General features: G+C 40.4%; 1 protein-coding gene across 1 annotated transcript in view; it reads left to right on the top strand.

The window, feature by feature from the left end:
• The window catches only part of EPB41L4B (erythrocyte membrane protein band 4.1 like 4B), a gene marked incomplete at both ends in the record, with an annotated part of 88,396 nt that overhangs the window by 51,640 nt on the left and 20,185 nt on the right, over positions 1–16,571 (top strand). Inside the window, 2 exons of the mRNA XM_082499011.1 lie at positions 3,146–3,250; positions 16,017–16,059. Coding sequence (XP_082355137.1) covers positions 3,146–3,250; positions 16,017–16,059 — 148 coding nt within the window. The remainder of the gene's footprint in view (positions 1–3,145; positions 3,251–16,016; positions 16,060–16,571) is intronic.

The raw sequence follows: 16,571 nt of genomic DNA, 5'->3' as shown, positions 1-16,571 counted from the left end.
CTCTCAGTATTTGCTCATTATCATGGAGCTTCCCAACCTGCAAGTGTAATTCAGTCTTTCTATGTTTCTTCAAGGACAAAGAGGCAAAAGGGAACGCAAATGACTGCCTCATGCTTGTTCAGTTTTACCTTGGGTTGCAGCTGCAGTTTGTTCATAAGCTGGACATTTGAAATGCACCCCAGCGTTTGCCTGTGAGGTTTCATGGTGCTCACACAAGTTCTCCTGTGTTCCAAGGAACGCTCTACCAGAAACTCACAGTGATTTAGTTGTTGTTTTGGTTTTTTTTTTCTTTAAAAACAACCAACCAACCAACCAAACCTCCTCTCCACCAATCAAACAAGGCTTTGCAATTTTCCTTACATCACTGTTCTCAATTATAGTAACTTTCATAGCAACAAAGTAGTAACTGTATATAACAGTATGTGTATATTGTTTATCGCCATATACTCCTTTTTTTTGAGATGGAAGTTATGCAGGTCTTTTACATCTGACAGTTCTGAACCATCTGTCTAGCAAGGTGGGACCGTAAAACATTCCTAGTTTAAGGTTGTGGGTTTTTTTACATGTATCTTCTAAAAATATACACAAGTTGAGAGTCTGTAGAGAAAGAATGATTTGTTAAATTCCAACTGATTAGATCTACTTTGAATTTCTTATTGTATGAAATCAGTTTCATATTCTTTATGTGGTGCCATGTTTTGATACAGGAAACATTTTTTGAGCTTCGGAGTTATCTTAGAAGGAGGGGAGGAGGAAAAGACCATGAAAATCAGAAGTTTCTTATAATATGAATATTTTTTCCATTAGAGACCACTTTTACGCATGTGGGCATCTGCAATTCCTGAGGAAAAACCCTTCTATTTTGCATATAGCACCCATTTCATTCAATGCACAGATACCAATTTATCAGTCCATAGTCCGACTCCCTAGATTGGGAGGCAGAGAAGAGGCAGAAAAAAGGAGAGCAGGTCATCCTTTGCTGTTCATAGAGGAAAGGATTTCGTCATTTTTATCTCCCCCTTTAGTATAACATCTCAAAGAAAGTTTTTTGTCAGCAATTTGTTGGTTGGAGCAGCTTTACCATCTAAATGGTATGAGTTGCTGGGAAAGCTTATTTAGTGACAAGTTAAATGTTATAATGTCCTGTAAGCGATGTATGTAATACCGCATTTTATGGTCTAGCCGTGCAGTGCAGAGCTATTCTCCGTGTAGCACATATGTTGAACATTAACTACTATTTGGGTACAGAAGGTGGAGTGTGCTCTCTCTGGTTGCTATTGGGTGTCTGGCAGTCGAAGATAAACATACTGGTAGTTGATGCCATAAAGCAAGGGTGATCATAGGGCATCAAATGATTTTTTTCTGAGTTTTGTGAATTCCTCATGACTTGCCGTGTTTTTTTTTTATTGCTATGGAGTGTTTTCTCCTCCATCATTTGAGCAGAATCAGTTTAAATTCTGTTGTGCTTTGGTTTGGCTTCTTTTAACAAGTGCTAAATTTCCTATATATGAGAAAATATGTTCTAGATCCTTTTTTAGCAAACTTAGCAAACCTTTTGTTTGGTTTATAGCAATTGTTGTATATCTAAAGATGTTGGTTTCTTAGCAATGTACTTCTTTAAGAAGCTGTTGTATTCTCATCTGCTTTCAATATCATGTTGAACTTTGATTAAGAATGTCTATTATTCACTTCTTGCCCCCCAAAATAATAAAGCATCTTAAGATGATAATTTAATACTTGTTTTAAATTTTTATGCAGCTTGTTTTAATGGAGTTCTAACGCTGTTCCTGAAATTTGATTATTCAATTTCTGTGCTCTGCTTTGTTAGTAAAAAAAGCCACCAAAACCAACAACAAAAAAAACAAATCTCAACTTAAATAAAATTTGATACCTAAACCTAAGCTTACTTGACCTAGAGAGGAAACTCTTCATCTTGTCTTTTGCTGGAGAAGACAGATTTTAGACAGCTTGGAGTCCTGGAGAGGAGTTCTGCATGTTACGATTGATACTGCTTTTGTGCAGAAGGCCAGACTAAAGGAACTGAACACTATTTAGCTCTCCTTCAGCTGAAATCCTTGAATTTTGCTACAATTTGGCATGAAGTGCTTTATGAAGGTTTATGAGGGACAGCAGGCACAAAAGTGGTTCCAGATCTGTACTTTCCTGCATGAAATACACCTGTAGCTTGAGTTTCTTGCTGAGATTTAGGATTATCTCATGTATTTTTAGCCAAGGGTTTGTTTATTTCTCAGGAACTTGAAAACTTCCTTCTCCAAGTAACACAACAGGGTTTGCATGAAAAATTGGTTTGTTATTCCTTCTTCCTCCTACCTCCCTGTAACCTCCAAGTTTTGCTTTTTCTAGCGTTTGAAGTTGAAGCACTGGGTATCTAAATTCTTGGCTTAACCTCAGGACAAGTACACAGGCCAATGCAGCCTAGCTTTAAGATCAGCTAACTTTTCTACTAGTACCTGTAGCCCGTGACTGGGGTTAGTTTTGTTTCCATGCCTATGTGTTTCAGATGGCATGCCAAGTAAGAATTGTAGCTTTTTTACTGCCTTTTTTTGTTCTTCCATTTGAAGACTGTAAATGTGATGCAATTAGCAGCATTATTGAAAGATCCTCAAATCCCATTCATTTTCCTCACAGTGCACTTAAAGTATTCAAGCTGCCCAGTATTTACTTTGCAGCTTGAACAGCGGTACGGCACTGCATGACTGCAGCTGATATGTGATAACAGCCAGCGCATTTCAGGCAGTGTGTCAAGCAAGCTTTTACCGGAGAATTTGGCTTCCTGGGGTTTAAAATGTTGGCTCTCTGACTTAGGACACTTACAGGACATAAGCCTTTCCTTTCTCTCCTACACTTCGGGTTACAGGGAACTTTGAAAGTTTTATTTGAGAGTGAAGTCTGATGCTGTTGAAACAGCTGTAGACAGGAACAACATGTCACTGTATCTTTCTTGAAGAAAATAGAAAGAAATGTCAATACCATTCTTTAGAATAAAGAGAATTACTGTTTAGATATTACTCTTCATTGTGCATCTCTTCTCCCCCATTTGAACTTAAAAAGAAACCTAAACAAACAAACCCACACCCTCCTACAAAAAAAAAAAACAAACAAAGCACTTTCTTTTCTGTTACAGAAAAATGCAAAGGGACAGGAGTTGTTTGACCAGATTGTGTATCATTTGGACCTTGTGGAAACTGATTACTTTGGCCTACAATTCATGGATGCTTCCCAGGTTACGGTAAGTATAACTTCAGTTAATTTTTATGTTCTGCAGTAGTTTGTGTTGCCTATTACAAATGTATTACTGGTGCAGTTTCATGGAGAGGTGTAGGCATTGGGGGGTATACTACTGAAATGACTGATACCATGCTTAGTTCTTGCGTATAAAGCCAAATCCTCTAAGTGAGTCATGTTGTTTTACATGATACGCACATGACTCGATCACACATAGGTGAAAAAGCAATAATTGTGGATAAAGAAAAACGTGCTTTATGTTTAGTATTCTTATGGTATTAAAAATGTGTTAAATCTCTTGCAAGCAAGGGTTTCTCGTAACTCCTATCTTTGCTGTTGCATGCGCAGATTATGTTGCTCTGTGGATTTAGTTTTGTTTGCAATAGAGAAAAATTTTCCTTCTCCCCTATCCAATGACCCCATCATCTACTGGTAAAAGAAAAAAAAAATAAAAGAACATATTTAGGGATGCAAGTAGATAGATATATTAAGAAGAGTTAAAAGACTGATCTTGTGGTTAAGCTGTATTGCTATGTATTTAGTCTTACGTGCTGAGGTATCAGTATGACAGCAACCTGGGTTGTGGGTAGAGAATATACAGACTTGAAAGATAAGCGTTTACTTTTTGATTATATGGTCAGTATGTAAATGTTTTTTCCATAAAGCAACAGAAGACATGCATTCTGTGCTGTTAAAATAAAATAATAGGAAAATGTAGCCACAACATTGACATCTTGTGAAAAGTGGTTTTTGCTTTATCATCTCAGAATTCTCTGCTTTATTCTCTAGCAAACATGGGTCCATGTGATTAAGTCAGGTCAGTGTTTTACCACTGCACTGTGATCTGGTCTTTACCAATGACTTTAAACAACAAACAGGAAACCTGTCCAGATATGATAATGACTTGATATTGAGAAAGGGAATCTATGATTTTGGGGGAGAGAAAAGTGGTGTTGTCTATTTAAACGTTATCCTAATATCCCAATTAATTTGAGGGTATGTATTTATCAGTGGAAAATGATGTTTGAATTAAGTATGCCCATAACGGGTTGGGGGGTTCTAGGAAGTTTAGTGTGTGTTCCTGATCAAAATTACATTGCATAAATTGTGTTTCCTTTTATGATGGACCTGATCATAAGGGCATAGCTAATAGAGCAGAGCCTGCTTATAATAGGAAAAGCAGATGATATTGTCACTGATTGTAAATTCACCGAATTGGGAACTTGATAGCTAGGAATAGTTACCTAGCAAGGAGTTCTGTAATGTTTTGTAAGAAGAGAATCAGAAAGGGGGAGCGAAACGTCCCTTCCTAGGCAAGAAATAGGGCAGATCAGAAGCAGTAGACCTGGTTGAGCAAGCAGGGAATGCTCATTTTCTTGTACGTTTGCAAAACTGAAGGGCTCTTTTGAATGGTAAGAAAGATGAAACAGAGATGTGCGCCCAGTATTTTTTCCATAGATAGCTCTGTCCCTGGTGTTCAGGGCAAAATGAGCTGACATACGCAAGTGGTTTAGCTTTGTTTGTATGCTATTTCTTTCCTACGTGTTAGGGGCGGGGGGAAGTAAATCATGGCATCTACAGTTAGAAGAGGGATAAGGGCTATGAATGGCTTCTGGGAGGCCTAACAAAGCGAACACTGATTGCAGGGCTTTGGTAGTAGGGTTATGGTTTCCTGGATTAAGAGGAGTGTTGAGGGCAGAGTTCTTCACCTTCGCTGGAGTGGAAGGCTCAAAGCTCTCATTTGGGTTGTTGGGGTTTTTTGTCTGGCCCAAGATGGGCAGTGAGCGGAGTTTCGAGAGCTTCAAGGCACAAGCTTTTATCTTCCCCAGCACCCTGTGCAAAAAGGTTCCGTGCTTTCACAGCCTTCCTTGGTCTGTTTTGAACTTATGACCCACTCGTTTCATTTGCATAGCAATTAATGCATAGCCTCCATGTGCTTCTGCTTAGTGCCAGCCCAACCACAGAGTGGCAATTGCGGGACTTGAGAGATTAAAGTTGTGTAAACTCCTTGAGGCTCTAAGCCCTTGTCTTTATTATGTATTGTTAAGTGCTAAACATCTTTAAGCCACCATTATAAATAAGAGAGCACAGAATAGTCTTTGAGTAGTGGAGATGGCTTCTGCTTGCTCCAAGGCCAGCAGCTTTTGCGTGCACTGTGTTTCTTGCAATCCTGTAACTTTGCCAGAGAGTCAGGACAAGCAGTGTTGATAGCTGTGATTTAGAAAAGCAAATCATGATTAAAGCTTATCTGCTTTGAAAGAGAAAAAAATGGTTTTGTTTGAACAGCTCATTTTTAATACCCCCAAAAAATAATTGTTCAATACAACCGAAAACCATAAAGTTGTGCAAGGCAAGATGTCAGCAGTAAGACAGAAAATACTATAAAACCTATACAGTGAACTCTGCATCAGTTTGTATCTTGTGCCCTTTGAAGATGCCCACGAATAGAAGGATCTAGACAATCATCTAGTAGTTTATTTTAAAGCAAAGCTTTGGGTACTGTTGTATTTTAAGTTATCTGGTATTAACTCCAGAAGTAGAAATACTCGGGGGGAGAGTTCATTAAATATTAGTGTGTGGAAGAACTTGATCTACTGGAAAAGCTTTATTCGTAAGTGAGGTTTAAAAAGCGGCACAGGTACATTGCCTGCTGATGTTCAGCACCTTGACTGATCACAATTTACAAGTTATAGTGAGGATTAAAACTGCATTTTACTGTAGTTGCATTACAATAGCTTTGGACCAGCTCTTTTTCTACCAGACTCAGTAATGAAACTCCTGAGACTTAGTGCTCTGCAGGTGTTCTAGGTCGTTCTTTGATTGTTCTCATACTTTTTTAATTTCTGGTTTTGTGTATGTTTTATAGTGTGCATAATATAGTAGTACAGTGGGACATGTATATAATTGACCTTTTTGCGCCATCAAAAAAGGTTGGACACCAGTGCTCTGGGACAGCTTTAGTGAGTCTGGGAACATTCTAAGGCCCTTCCAATGTTCCCATTGTTTTGTAATAAAAACCCTGCTCTGCTTTTCTGTTCCTCCTGTTTGTGGAAGGGAGGGAAGAGAGAAAGACAAGGAAAGGAGGAGTGAAGGAAGGAAATGAGAATCAAAGAAATAATTTCTTGTTCAGCTAACTGTTACAGGATTTCGACTGGGAGGAAGTGCTTGGGTGATTGAAGAGTGTCACTCTTATGGAGGAGGTCTCTTGCAATGGCTTAGAGGAAATGTAAAGCTTACTGTGTTTTTAATTACTTTTACTATGGTTTGTCTGTTCTAGCAAAGCAGGAAATAGCAATAATAAAATCTTATGAGACCATACTATCAAAGTTGAGTTGCCATGAGGAAGTGTTTTATTGATCTTTGCAGAAACTGGTCATGTGCAACTTATTCTATGTTGCTTTCTATTCTATTCTATTCTATGGTTGGTTTGGTACTTGACATTTATTTTAGGCTTCTGGTAGCTAGTGTTTATTTATTTTCTGTTCAGGCTTGTCCGTTCTTTGTCTCTTATTCCAGATTATCGTAAGGAAAAGGGCTTCTGCAGTTTACAGCCCCTTATGAGCTGCAAAATATTCTAGGATTCTCTAAGGATATAGATCTTGCCGTTTCTGCAGTTGCATTCTTTGTTCCATTTGTCTGTCCTGTGATAACAAAACATGGATACCCTCCCAGCCCCCTATATTTTATGGGAATTCAGAACAGAAGGATTGCCCTTGTTGATTAGCTTGGAATTTGCTGCTTTTTCCCTTATGATTTTGTTTCTGATCACAAGAACAATTATACAGTGATTGAGGGGTTTAAGATACATCTTTAAATTTTTTTTTTTTTTTTTTTTTTTTTTTTGCAAATGAGCTGCTATAATCCTTGAGGTGTGAAACTTCAGTTGAGAAAGAACAGAAGCAAAAGAATTAAAATGCTACTTTTCTTACACGTGTCTCTCTCAGTGATCCTCTAAGTCCTTTATGTCTGATCTCCAATGTCACAAAGGTCCCTTGGCTTAAAGAAGGTCCGTATGGAACAGCCTTTCCCAGCTGCGTAGATATATTGTGCTCTGCAGTCAGCTGAGCCATTTGGAGCATGTGTGCACACACCCAATGTATCTGGGACATTGGGAAGCACTGGATTTACAGTGTGTGTACAGCAAGACTTTTATGCGAGGACAGCCCATGTCTCCTGCAGGTGCCCGTGGCTACGATGGGGGCCAGGGTTCCCTGGGGAGATGAGAGCCACGGCTGACCTGCAGTGAATTGTCCTGGCAAGATGTTTTCATCTGAACTTCTTAATATTGACTGATTCCTAAATCGGGTTTTGATTCATTTACTGTGAGAGGCAAGAAGACAGTGGAGGGCGGAGATGGAGAAGAGTGTGTAGAAACTAAAACAGGCTTTTGTGAAAGCAGTGTTCCAAGTAAAAATATAAGAGGAAAATAAAGGGGCAAGAACTGTGTTGCCCAGACAGGGCCTAACCAGCAGCAATTTGTCACGACCCATTGATCCGGATGCTTCCTCACCTGTATGGAAGGTGGCCTTGTGGCCAGGTATTTTTGGGAGATTCAGGATCATGTATTCTTCGTGATACAGGTTTTCAACAGTGCAGTGTGAGGGTGGGGGGTGAAGCAAGCTGGGCAACAAAGAATAATACCTGAATGCCTTTGTTTTCTCTCCACATCGTGAACTAGACTCCTGGATGTTTCAGCAGGTTTCTTTCAGGGCCTTGGAGGGACTTGGTGCTTCACGGCTGCCTTTGCTGCATCTGAATTTTCTTTTAAGGACTCATTGTTATTCAAATCAAGAGTTTTTTCAACTGCCTCCTTTTGATATTACTGCTATGACTTCTTAAGCGTTTAAGGGATTTGGAAAAATCAGCAACTCAAACCAGTCAATTAGCCTCATAGTGTGGTATCTGGGAGTCTTTTTTCTTATATACTGCTTAATACTATAACAAGTGCTTGTTAGGCAGAACAAAATAGAGACAAGCCTCACTGTTCAATACATTGAATGTTGGGAGAAAGCGAGACTGGTAAATATTTTGCTAATAAAAAGGTTTCCTTTCCTGCTTCTGGTAGAAATATCCCATTTCCCCATGAATAAACTGTCAAATTATCTGTTACTCTATTTCTCCTCTCTGAATCTCTCCTGTTCCTTTGGAGGGTGAGCTCTCTGGGACTGCGGTTGTTACAAGATGTGTATCTGTGGACTGTAGCCCAGGGCAATAAATACCAGTCACGACTGGAGGGTCCCAAAAACTGTACAGGGAACAATATTCTGTAGTACTCAGTGCTTCAGTTACTAATAGTGGCAGTGATATGAAAGCCAGTTCAGTAACTGGACAACAGCAATGTGGCTGACTCCACAGCAGCGCAGAACAACTGATGAACGAGTACCTCCAGCTGTGGCTGTCCAAGGCTGATTGCAGTCCATGAACACTTGATGGGAGACTCCAAAACACTAATAATTCCCAAAGCATCTCCAGCTTTCAGTCTTCCAGTAGCACTTCCTGTTTCCAGGAGGGCTGGAAGACACAGACTTGAGAAACAGCCATACAGGGCAGGTGGTTGTGATATTATCTACCAGTGATGCTTCTTCACCTCTCTTCCAAGTGTAGAGAAGTCAAGTCTTCAGTCTGTCCAGGACAGCAAACAGTTTTTGCTGTTTTCTTTTGTCTTTGTACATTGTCAGAGCATAAGCTGAAGTGGTATCCTTAGTTTTCTTCCACAGATTTAGTCAGGTTTATTGCCTGTTTGTTACAGATCCTTTCAGGGTTGGTTTTGCTGTTGTTTTTTTGAATGTTTGGGCATAGGCTTCAAAAATAAAGGTAACTTGCTTTTTATTGCTAGAATTGATCTGGAGTGGCATCCACTTTCATTGTCCGTATAATAAATCTAATGAAAATTATGATACACAAGGCAAGTTTTTAATATAGTTTTGTGGTTTACTTCTTTTTATTCTTCCCTCATTTCTGGGATATGAAGTTTCACTGCCGAGAAGAGAAAGGGAGTAATCTTGTACGTACTGTTGTTTTGTGTAGTAGTGATTATCTGTGTTCATGTTCAGTTATTAGTTCGGCTTCAGTCACCTCAGATCTGCAAAGCAAAATGTCCCTTGGGCTGAAGTAGGTTGTCACATGTATATGAATTAAGATAGGATAATGCTCTTGAAGGGTGTCCATATAGCTCTCCATTATTTATGTGTAGTCATCTGGACTACGGATAAACCATGTCACATATCGAGGTGCTTCTGAGATGACTCTGTGCATACTCAGGCTGGGACAGGCAATGAGTGCCATAGGATCACAGAATCAGAGAATGGGTTAGGTTGGAAGGGACCTTGAAGATCATCGAGTTCCAACCCCCCTGCCATAGGCAAGGACACCTCCCACTAGACCAGGTTGCCCAAGACCACGTCCAGCCTGGCCTTGAACACCTCCAGGGATGGGGCTTCCACAACTTCTCTGGGCAACCTGTTCCAGTGCCTTACCACCCTCAGAGTGAAAAACTTCTTCCTAATGTTCAATCTGAACCTGTCCTCTTCCAGTTTAAAGCCATTCCCCCTCGTCCTATCACTACACGCCCTAGTAAAAAGTCCTTCCCCAGCTCTCCTGTAAGGTGCCCTTTAGATACTGGAAGGCTGCAATAAGATCTCCCTGGAGACTTCTCTTCTCCACGCTGAACAGCTCCAACTCTTTCAGCCTCTCCTCGTAGGAGAGGCGCTCCAGCCCTCTGATCATCCTCGTGGCTCTCCTCTGGACACACTCCAGCAGGTCCATGTCCTTCTTATGTTGGGGACTCCAGAGCTGGATGCAGTACTCAAGGGACCTTAAGGCTAAAATCCAGCACTTCTTCCTGGCAGAACTGCTTCTTCAAATGTGTTGGGTTTGCCTGACAAGGTTTTGGTAGCGGGGGGGAGGGGGGGACTGTAGGAGTTGCTTCTGATAGAAGATGCCAGAAGCTGTCTCTGTGTTGGACACAGCCAGTTCCAGATGGCTCCAAGAGAGATCTGCCACCGGCTAAAGCTGAGTCCATTAACAGTGTTGGTAACGCGTCTGTGATAACATATTTAAGAATGGGTAAAAACTGTGGCACAACAGCTGAGAGAAGAGCAAGTATATGCAAAACAACTCTGCAGACACCAAGGTCAGTGAAGAAGGAGGGGGAGGAGGTGCTGCAGGTGCTGGAGCAGAGATTCCCCTGCAGCCTGTGGTGAAGACCATGGTGAGGCAGGCTGTCCCCTTGCAGCCCATGGAGGTTAATGGTGGAGCAGACATCCACCAGCAGCCTGTGGAGGACCCCACGCCGGAGCAGGTGGATGCCCTGAAGGATTGCACCCCATGGAAAGGACCCATGCTGGAACAGTTCATGAAGAACTGCAGCCTGTAGGAAGGACCCACGTTGGACAAGTTCATGGAGGACTATCTCCCATGGGAAGGACCCCACACTGCAGCAAGGGAAGAGTGTGAGGAGGGAGGAGCAGCAGAGACAACGTGTGATGAAATGACCACAGCCCCTATTCCCGTGTGCTGCTCAGGGGGAGGAAGTAGAGAAATCGGGAATGAAGTTGAGCCTGGTAAGAAGGGAGTTGCTGGGGGAGGAGGTGTTTTGAGATTTGGTTTTATTTCTTATTATCCTACTGCAGTTTGATTGATAATAAATTAATTTCCTTGACTTGGGTCTGTTTTGCCTATGATGGTAATTGCTGAATGATCTTCCTGTCCTTATCTTGACCCATGAGCCCATCGCCATATTTACTCCCCGTGTCCAGTTGAGGAGAGGGAGTGATAGAGCAGCTTGGTGGGCACCTGGCAGCCAGCCAAGGTCAAACCATCACACCGAAGCAAAAGCTGTCTCTCTAACTTCCTTGCTTGATCTGTTGCTATTTGTTGTATACCACTGCGGAGAGTCTGGCTTCATCTTCAGTCACCCCTTGGGTAGGCTTCTTGTCCTCAGACTGAAAAACCCCCACCTCCAGGCCCGAAGGACTTCAGTGCCCCTCTGAGAATCTCCTCCTGTCACTCTGGTGCAGCAGCCCAATGTAAGCCAGGCGCTCTCCTCCCCTCTCCCTTGGGGCTCAGTGTGTAATTGTCTGTGTTGATGTTGCAGAATTCATATTGAAATAATTTCTCCAGCCAGTTTAGAAATGCCTTTTTGTGTCCCATCTCTTTCTCTTTCTCTCTCTGCTTGGAGTCATTAGTAACCCTACAGAGGTGCACTGTGTCCCATTACCCTGCTTCCTATTGACAATACTAACCAGTATCACCCTTGGTGTCCATTAAATCTTGAATTGTTTCTGAACAGTTTATGTAAAAGCCGTTTTTCTCTGTATCTACATTTTCAAAAGGAACATAACTTTCTAGGATGGATCAAAGAAACATATACAAGTGTAAAGAACAATCTTCTCATAGTATTAAGCTGTGAACTCTTGGGGAGCTTATACAGTTTCTAAGTATATGCTTATGTAGTCTCTGAGTTTGTACATGACCCCAATTCTCCTTTGGTTTTCTGTTACTACTGTTAAAAGGTGACCTTCAGAAGAAAAGAGGAAAGGGCCTTTTCTCCTTTGTTACTTTTTAGCTTTATACATGTAGAGAAGTCCTCAAACTGTGGTTTGGTGGGTAGCATTTTTATTGGCTTGGTTTTCGTGATTCCTTCCTCCCATGTGATACATATGTTTTTATCCTCTCTGCTTTAGAAGGCCACGTGGCTAATGGCAGACAGCTTGGTAGGATTCAGGTGCCTAAGAAATCAGACAGAAAGAAGACAGTTGAAGGGATAATTGACTTTTGGTTTTAAAGGTGCCAGCTTTTATTTAGCATACTGTCCTTTCCGAACCTGACCATTTAGCACAGTTCTCCCTCCTGTACCTTCAGGTAAGATTTAAGAAAGCATTTAAACAATATTTTTCAGAAAGCAAATAAAACTTCCAGTAGGAATGGGCTTTCTCTTACTGATAGTTAAAATAAATAAAGGAAAACAGTCTATTCAAGATATTCTTCATGTCTTTTAAAATAGCAAAGCAAGCCAACCAAAAAGGGTCAAATGCAATTTTTTTTTCCTTTTCAGGTCACCTTTAAGGACCGTATAGATCAAGACAAGGATTTTTCATTCTTTTAAGAAGCAAGTAGAGAGGCAGTGGAATTTGCAAAGCTCAAGTGTGCGATGGGTTTGTGTTAACCTGTGGTACTCCCCCTTTCAGTCTTCATTTAGCAGTCACTGTGGTCCTTACATAGACTGCTCTGGTAGCTATAGTTTATCTCCTGTATCTTGACACAAACACATCTTTCCCTTGCTCCATGATTATTTTGAGAAGATACTGGTTGCTACCACTTACAAAGTGTTGAGGTACTTTTTTTTTTCCTCTTCAGTTAGATAAAGTGAGTGATCAACAGGAGAGCATGTTGAGATAAATATGTACTTGCAGTATTTTAAGAAATCTTTTTTAAAAATTTCATGTGGAATTGATTGCCATGTGTTTTCAACACATGAATCCCAACCAGTGACTACTTGTTTATGTCATAGGAAACATTATCTGTTTGGCAAAGCAAAGAAATTCTACTGGAATTAAACAGGAATAAATGAAAGTTAATCCAAAATTTGAAGTTCCGGTTTACCTGACAGAGTTAAAGGAGCGACCTCATTGCTCTCTACAGCTTCCTGAGGAGGGGATGCGGAGAGGGTGGTGCTGAGCTCTTGTCCCTGGGATCCAGTGACAGGATGTGTGTGAATGGTTCAGAGCTGCACCAGTGGACGTTTAGGCTGGACGTTAGAAAGTATTTCTTTACCAAGAGGGTAGTCAAATAGTGGAACAGGCTTCCTAGAGAGGTGGTCGATGCCCCAAGCCTGTCAGTGTTTAAGAGGCTTTTGGACAAATGCCCTTGATAACATGAAGTGGTCAGGCGGTTGGACTAGATGGCCACTGTAGGTCCCTTCCAACTGAACTATTTATTCTGTTCTGTCCTGTGCTATTCTTTTCTAAAGTAATCAGAGAATCTTGATTACCTGCAGTTTGACCAGATTTGGGTTGTTTTTTTTCCCTTACTGCGGGCAAAGTAGCTTAGACATTGTCTTCCTATCATAACACAGTCCTAGACCAATTAATTCCTTTCCTCCTCCATGTTCTGCACTGATATTTCTGAGTCCAGACTGGATATGGAGAACGTGGCATTGTATAGTTGAAATGGCTGTGGTCAGCCTTGGTCCTGCACTGAGATCCATAGTTAAGTTTCTTTGATGAGTCTGGATCCTGAAATGACGTACAGTTATTTAGGCAGAGCACAAGACAGGCAGAGCTACAGTCACAGGTGCCGAGAGACCAAAAGTCCCCTCTGGTTTTATTCAGCTTCTTAGTGAGACTCCAGAATCCATTGCTTTCACTTTCCGGTTCTTGAGTGCGCAAGCAGTATGTAGCCAAGCCCAAAGACAATTTAGGTGAAAGGGTGAAAGAGGGTGGCAAAATTCTTTGAGCTCGGAGGGACGTTTGGAAAGCTGGTGTGATTTCCAGTGTGAAGAAGCCTTCTGATGTTATCTGAGGCAAAGGAGTGTTGAAATTCATCCTTATTTTCACAGAAGTTGCACAAAATATCTGACTTTAGGTTGGTGCTGATTCACAAATCTGCATAACTGCCAGGCCTGGGAACTCTGGGCCAATAATACTGCCAGTCTGTGTCCTACCTCTGTATTTTTATTTTGTGGTCTGCGTGGTGGCCACATCGCGCACAGCTATGATGTGCTATGTGGGATGGGCGTGAAATGACAGCTCATTCTTGCTTCTGAAGAGAGATAAGTTTAATGCTTGCTGTGGTTTATCTCCTGGAGCAGTCTGCCTCTGGCTGCTTGGGTACGGAGAATGAATGATCGTTTCCTGTCTAGGCTGTAGTCTCATTTAACCGTCTATGGAAGTAGAGTCTTGTTAGTTATTTTTAAACCTTCTTTGAAGTATTTACACTTAATAATCAGTTTGAAACTTGCTGTTATTTCAGTTTTAATATACCTAGAACACCACATTCCAAGATTGGGACTATCAGCTGTTAATTCATTGGGAATTACTGTAGTGCAGGTTGTGTGGTGCCTATTTCTGAACACGGTACTAATCAGAGCAACAGATGAAAAGTTATTTTAGGATTTTTGCCTGTAGTATAGATGTTATTCATGTTTGGTTTTCTTTATGTTAAAGGTAAACTTTTCTTTTAATGGAATCAGTATATTTGCCTTCGTGAATGGTTTATCTTTAGCCAAAATAAACATTGAGGAGAAAGATATTTTTGTAGCTAGGTATTTGAAGCGTAAAAAATGAATCTGCCCCAGAGGTGTGAAAGTAGCAGACTTGTATAATTTCAGTAAAAAAAGCAAGTTTCAATGTTGATATTTTTCCCTTATAAAAAATTTGAAATGTCACAAAGCTTCTATGAACTGCTGTGGTTTCTCATGTAATTCTTCATAAGAGAGCAAAATAGAGACAGAATAAATTATTTGCAACTCTAAGGAATGTATTTGTATGAGCTGTTGTAATGTTTTATTTCCACTCTGGTAGTTATTTCTCAGATTGTAAGGATGGTTTCCTTGGCAGCCTCACCTAAGTGAGTCTAGCAAGTCTCACGCAAATAAAAGCACCTTCAGAATAATAGTTTCATTTCTCTTTCTCTTTCTCCTTTTTTTCTGAGATTTATTTACCTCAAGGGTCATAAGTTGTCAGACTTTCAATCTATACCCTTCCATACCTGTCATAAACAAATTTTTGCCTTGGCTTAGGACATACTTAGTAAATAAATACCAGTGTTACTATCCAACAAATAATTTTTCACATTTTTTTAGCCATGGTAGCATGGTGTTAGTGGAATGATAAGTAGTCATTCAGAGATTCCCCTTTTTCTGAAAGCATGAATGCTTTAATAGGGAGGAAGCAAGAGTTTTTTTCTCCTAAGATTTTGTTCCATAGTACATAATTTATTATTTTAAAATAAATACATACATAAAGATAAAAAACACATTTATTTCAAGGAAGTCCAGATACTGTTTTATTACCTTGTGGGACAGGAGCATTTACATGAGGTTGCTTCAAATCAGATTGCAGCCTTGTGTAGGACATTGCACAGAGAGTGTAAAAGATTTAAGCTAAATTTACACCAGAGAGTGTTTATTGCTATTCTTCTGTAGATGCAGCTTGCACTGACGAGAGAGCGCATAAACTTTGCTGGGAAACATACTTTTTTTGTTATCATAGTTGCATCTATTCAAGATTTTTTGCTGTTAGTTTAAAAGGGGGGAGGGGGGATGCATCAATGTTTCTAGATGCTTTTAGTGAGGTTTAAGTCTTCCGTCTTTATCTTGAAGAAACTTGGCTATAGAGCAATGGAAGGCAGGACTGTATGGGATCTGGAGGGTCTCCATCAAAGAGGGGAGTTGGAAGGAGAATGAAACCCAGGGGATTGGCCTGCTGTCCTCAGGGGCGCTTGAGCAACGGTTAAACCTGGAGACAAAATGGTATTCTCCTTATACCCCTCTGCTTTGTGGCTTTGGATTTTGGGGTTTCGTCTCTGGAAGAGTGAAACTTCCCCGGCAGTATTGATGCATTTATAAGTCAAGCTTTCCCCCCTGAAAGAAGGTAAATTGGTAAATGTGCAAATAAGCCCTTCTGCAAATGTGTAGAAGTTTAGCAAATAAATATGGCAATATTTCCTTTTAAGAGATTTTTATCTGTTAAATTTTACTGTAATTAATTTATTATGGCAACAAAATCTTGAAATGGAACTGCTTTTAAACGTGGATTTTCTTTTTTTAGCACTGGTTGGACCATTCAAAATTCATTAAGAAGCAAATAAAAAGTAAGTACCGTGTCTCTGCCTGTTTATTTTGTTACTTCCTTAAGAATTCAAACTTAGAGTATTTGAACGTGAATGAATGTTTAAATATGGCCTTTCATGGAATAAATATTTATTCATTATTCATTCAGCTAATTGGCTGACTATGTCATGTCTAAATTCAAGAGCACTGATAAGCAATAGAACAGCCTTCAGTAGCCCTTGTTAAATATGTGCTGTTTGTCCGAGGCAGAGTAGGTTGCCAGGTAATTTCAGTCTGATCTGTGAAATCAGGTTGCCTGGACGCAGATCACGGTTTCTGTCACTGCTTCTGATCCAGAACAGATTTCTTGGGTTTTTTTCAAAAAGTAAATGGAAAATATTTCATTGTGTGATGGTTAACCTCTTCTTTTTATGTTATAAATAAAACTAGCCCAAATACCTGCTGTTTTGTCAAAGGGAATTTGGAGTGGAGGGATTGAGTTTGGGTACACTCAGGTTTTTTTTTCTGGGAATTGGCTACAGGAGCGAAGTTG

Source organism: Vanellus vanellus (assembly GCF_965231255.1).
Source record: "Vanellus vanellus genome assembly, chromosome: 2".
Classification (NCBI taxonomy): Eukaryota; Metazoa; Chordata; class Aves; order Charadriiformes; family Charadriidae; genus Vanellus; species Vanellus vanellus.
Note: the sequence above shows the minus strand (reverse complement) of the source record. Positions and strands in the feature narration are given on the sequence as shown.